Here is a 5,452-nt window from a genome sequence, read left to right on the forward strand (position 1 = left end):
TCCAAATATTACTTTACATTCGAACTTGATAACTTATTAACCATTAACATCAGTTTGACTATGTAAGAAAATCAAATTATGCATCTCATGCTCACGGGTCTCCAAATATTACTTTACATTCAAACTTGATAACTTATTAACCATTACCATAAGTTTGACTATTTAAGAAAATCAAATGGTATGTATCTCATTCTCATGGGTCTCCAAATATTATTTTACATTCAACAAATTCTTTTAACTAATATGAATGAAATCCACACACGCACACTATATAATTAAAACTTTTTATTTGGTTTGAAGCAATCTATATACACCAATTTTTATTGATAAAAAAACTTGAACAGACCCTAGCCAACTGGTCGGATTTAATCATATTCGATGAGAAAGAGAGGTAGAGGAGTTGCTAATATATAATAAATATGGTAAAAATAATTTAATTAATATAACTGCATACCCAGAGATTAAACACCTGCCTTAAACGTGTATATATATTTTTAATATCTCAGCACTTACAATTACAAATTAATAGGTACGTACAAAGCTGTTACATATATAGAGAAATTAAAGAAAAATGGAAAGGCCATATAAATTAACCTCACTCGAGAAAAAAAAAACAGAGAGGCTTTTGGAGGGTTAAGGAGCGATTATGGAAATATTAGTAGTTAATAAATAATAAGAAGGAAAAGGGAAATAATAAAATATAATTACTTCTTCCAAAATCTTGCAGGAAGACCATGGAGAGGCACTGGGAATGGGCTGTACTGAATCCCCTTCTCATTTCCCACCAGTTCCCACCTGCCAACCAACATAAAAAAAAAAAAAATTGTTAATGTCCGTCCTCATTCTGTTAAACATGATGCTGGCCAAACAAATCATAAAGAAACTAAAACTGTTTAATTAAATGTTTTTTTCTTGACTTACACTTTTTATTTTAATTTTTCAAAAAAGTAGGCATCACGTAATGAGTGTGTGTTCGCTCTTATCATAAATAATATATATACATATACATAATTTTAATATGAAACTTATTAAATTTTACAAGAACATTGACTGTGAGGATAATTAGCTATGTTAAATATTATTAAAAATGTGTAAGCAATTATTTTTTAACCTTTTTTCAATGAAAAATAATTTCAGAGTGAAATGAAGGGGAGAGAGGAGTTACCTAAATTTGGTGACCAAATGGTGGATAAAAATGAGCATATTCAACTTGGCTAGCTCATTTCCTGGACAAGAATGGACACCATTTCCAAATGGCATAAAAGTGTTGGGCTTTGGAGGAACCTGAATGATCCATACAAAAAATATTTGCAATTTTGATTTAGTTTCCTCTTTCCCTTTTTTCCAAAAAGAAAACGATTTATAGTTTGAATGCAATAATATTCAAAGCCTTCTCATCATCTATTCTCCCACAGCCTACCTCAAATCTTGAAGGGTCAAAACTATGAGGAGTTGGGAAGAATTTTGGATTATGATGGATATTCCTGAACAGAGGCATAACTTTCCATCCCTTTGGTATCAAATATCCTGAACAGTTCATTAATTAATAAAGCATATTATTTACAATTCATGCACCAAATAGGATGTAAAAAAAGAGAAAAATATAACCTTTGATACTTGATACAATCCAATATCTTTATAATTCCTTAAGTCAATAAAAGCACAATCATTGACTTATATTAAATCAAAGTTTAGGAATTAAATTAATGATTAAAAAAATTATGGACTAAAAATTATATTATTGTTTAAAAATATATTATGCTTCATAATCTTAAATCTTACCTTTGTACACTACATCTTCTACAGCTTCCCTGAATGTAAAGGAAATGATACTAGCCATCCTGAGGCTCTCCTGTATCACCTGCGAAATGAACAGTATTCTTATAATGAGAAAACCAATTCATGAAAGAAACAATAAAATCCCTCTAGCCTAGCTCCTAGAAAGAACTAGTAGTGTAGGACCACCTACGTGTACCCACGCTCGTGTGAGTGGTAGGAGTTCACATGGGAACAATTACAAAAGTAGCATGGAAAATTTACATCCTTGTACCCCATATCTTTGGCATTTTAAACTCTTGAAATTCAATAAAAATATGTGGAGTCTAAATTTAAATTCTATATTAACGTTCTCAATATAATTTGCCCAAATAAAAATATGTATGATTTTATTTAGGTTCTTATATTGTTTGCTTAATGTAATTAATTTTAAAATTTATAATATTTTTTAAATTATATTATTCTGCATTTCCTGATTTAAGATCTTAACTTTATCGCTGTTAACATACTTTATAAGTAACAGGCATGTTTCTCGTCTGACTCCAAGTTAAGGGCTTCTTTCCTTCTTCGTTGGCTTCATAAATTGCCATTTGCTCTGTCTGCATCACAGTTATTGTTGACTAGTTAGTAATTAAATACACTGATGCACAGAGATCTTCCTAATCACATTCAAACACTGTTATATTTGTGGCCTACTTGGATATGACAAATCTATTCTCTTACCTTGACAGCTTCAAGAAGCTTCTGGTCATCGTGAAGATACTTGAGGATCCATGTGAGGACACTGGCTGTTGTGTCCTGAGCAGCAAATAGGACTCCGATCACGTTATCAGCAATCTGATCATCACTAAGAGCTTGGCTCTTTTCGTCCTTGTACTTCAACATATGCCCCAAAAGATCGTTCTCCATCACCCTCTGCTCTTTCCTCTTGCCAATTATCTCGCTAATGATCTCATTTATTCTCTTCCTTGCCTTGATGATGAATCATGAATTTATTACTTGTGTATTACACTTTATTTAAACATATAAATAAAAATATAAGAAATCTAATTTCTGTATTAAATTAAGGTCGAGAGGTAAAAATTTTATTTAAATTTTTTATTTTAATATACACGATAATTATACATTCAGATAAATACTAATATATCCTCTCCCGTACCGTTCAAAATACTAATTGGTATTTTTAGAAAGAAAATTTAGTTCCATTTCACATGCCCTTTTAGAATTTTAATGCAACATTATTATTTGTTGATACCTTTTCCATTATTACTCCATATCCGCCCTTGTTTATATTTTGAATGCATGGCATTTACGTAAATAAGGGAAACTTTGAAAATATAAATTAAATGAAATTCTAACCCATTAATTGTATTCCTTAATCTCGGTATACAAACCTTAAAAAGACTAGTATTTTGAAACGGAGTGAATCAGGTGAAACAAATTATAATGATGTTAAGTGTAAAAAAAGTAAGAAAATAAGCATGAAATGAAATGATTGTTAATTACCAGGAGAGCCTTGGAGTAAGCAGTTCCAGGGATGCTGGTTGGGAAGGAATTGTAACCTTTGTCAACAATGGCATAGTTCTCTTTGAGCTGATCTCTATAATTGCTATCCAAGTGACCAAACACAGACAGGATACCGATGTTGAAAGAGAACTGTCACAGGGTCGTAAATAAAGCAGCAATAATTCATTGACATTATTAGAATATAGCCCCGCAGATGATAACAAAATCCAACGCCATGCGTGTCATAAATAACAACGAATAAGACAAGACCTATATCCCCAGCGCCAACTTCAACTCTCAAGTTCAAATTCCTCTTTCAGTTAGACATTTCTTGTGATCGATCTCACCCACGTTAGTCTCAAAACATACTTATATATTTACAAAAAGACTGATCATGATGACATACCTTTTTCATTTCGTGGAAGATGATGATGACTTGTGGACGAGAAGCCCAGGAGTGGAGAGCAGAAATGGCGGTGGATTCGCTATCTGGGACGAGTTTTCTGATAGCTTCTGGGGAAAGAGAAGCTTGGACGAGCCTCCTGAGACGAGAATGGTACTCTCCTTGGTGAAAGAACAATGCAGAAGGACCGATCAGTCTCTCTTTGCTTCTGGGATATGTGGGTTTGAACAGGTTCGCGTGAGTCACCAGCACGAACCTCGCAGCCTCAGGACTTGCCAGCATCACACAGGGACACCCTAGAATGTGCGTTTTGAAGATCTCTCCATATCTGCAAATTAAGAAAGCTCTGAGATGACCTATAAGCTTCATGGAAGAGATCGACAGCAATATATATAAGAGATATGATAGAGAGAACCTTTTCTGCTTGGAAGCGAAGAAGCGATTGGGATCTTCAGAGTAGAGTTGAAGGGTTTCTCCAACGTAAGGCCAGCCCATTGAGCCAGGAGGGAGTTTAGCAGTGAGTTCTTGAGGGTTTCGTCGCTTTTTCATGGAGGGATAAGAGAGGAAGACGAAGCAAGTGGAGAGGACGATGATGGTGAGTAGCAGAGATATGGCAGTAATCTCCATACACATGCGCCTCCTTCTGTTTGTGTGTGTGCGTGTGGGGAAGTGAATTTGATGAGTTCGATGTTGCAGCGAGGAAGCTTACGGGCGTCGCGTGGGCACCTATGGATGATTTTGGTGGAGACATCAGGCTGAGGCAAGAGGGGCGGATTATATAGAAGTTTTCGGCTATGAAAAAATAGGTTTTTTTTCTATTGGCCAGAAATTATTTTTAGAAATAATCACGTCACAAATGTTAATACTCTTACCTTTTTTGATACAATCAGGACGGCAACTGACGCCAGCCTCCCCCCCCCCCAATAAAAAAAAAAAAAAAGCTTGTAGAAACAACGAAACGAAACAATTTCCGTTCAAGCATTTCAATCAGATACGAAATTTGGTTAACGGCTTTGCGGACTTGCGAGTTGCGACAATCTTTTTTTTTTTTTTGTCAATAATTGCGAGTTGCGACTATCAATTAATGGATTTACAGGAAAACTAATCTTTCACGCTACGTTCAGATTAATAGTGATTTGAATTTAGGTTATGATTTAGGTCAAATTTTTTATTTGGTACATGAAAATTTATGGATTTGAATCTATAAAATTTAAATATATTTATTATTATAATTTTTTATAATTTTAAATTCTTATACTTTGCTCATTTAAAATTTTAGCTACTATCCAATCATCTTATTCTATTTGTATTTTCATTGTTGGTACATTTATCACTTTCATCCAAGGTATGTAAAATCGAACCGGTCATTGAACCGATCATGGCACTGGGTCACGGGTTAGTGGTTCAATTAGGGTTGAACCGATGGCAAACCGGTCATAATTAAAATAATACAATTTAAATAAAAAGACATTAATTATAAAAACATTCAATCAAATCCAACCACTCAAAAGTCTAACAGTAATAAAATACAACACTTTAAATATCTATCATTATAATTATAACTCTTCAATCTCAAAAGTCTACAGAAGAGATAGAGATAGAGCTGAAGAAGAGACAAAATAAAGCAGGAGCCTAGAGAAGAGACGGAGACTAAGCTAAAGAAGAGACGATGATTAGGTTAGGGCGAGAGAGGAGAGACACATATGAAAGGCTGAACTAAATGCTGTTTGAAAATTTGGATTGAACTTAGCATACTCTACCTCTAAT

General features: G+C 33.8%; 1 protein-coding gene across 1 annotated transcript; it reads right to left on the reverse strand.

Moving 5' to 3' along the window:
• Positions 1-461: 461 nt before the first annotated feature.
• LOC129293660 (abscisic acid 8'-hydroxylase 4) lies at positions 462-4,418 on the reverse strand. Its single transcript, XM_054931740.1, has 9 exons — positions 4,101-4,418; positions 3,689-4,013; positions 3,283-3,432; positions 2,500-2,748; positions 2,286-2,375; positions 1,783-1,861; positions 1,421-1,527; positions 1,166-1,284; positions 462-795 (listed from the first exon to the last, which is right to left on the reverse strand). The coding sequence occupies exons 1-9, from the start codon at positions 4,316-4,318 to the stop codon at positions 705-707; spliced, it is 1,428 nt and encodes a 475-aa protein (XP_054787715.1). The 5' UTR covers positions 4,319-4,418; the 3' UTR covers positions 462-704.
• Between the last annotated feature and the right edge of the window lie 1,034 nt (positions 4,419-5,452).

This window comes from Prosopis cineraria, unplaced genomic scaffold (genome assembly GCF_029017545.1).
Source record: "Prosopis cineraria cultivar Desert tree isolate PC_DT_omini unplaced genomic scaffold, ASM2901754v1 PC14, whole genome shotgun sequence".
NCBI classification, from domain to species: Eukaryota; Viridiplantae; Streptophyta; class Magnoliopsida; order Fabales; family Fabaceae; genus Prosopis; species Prosopis cineraria.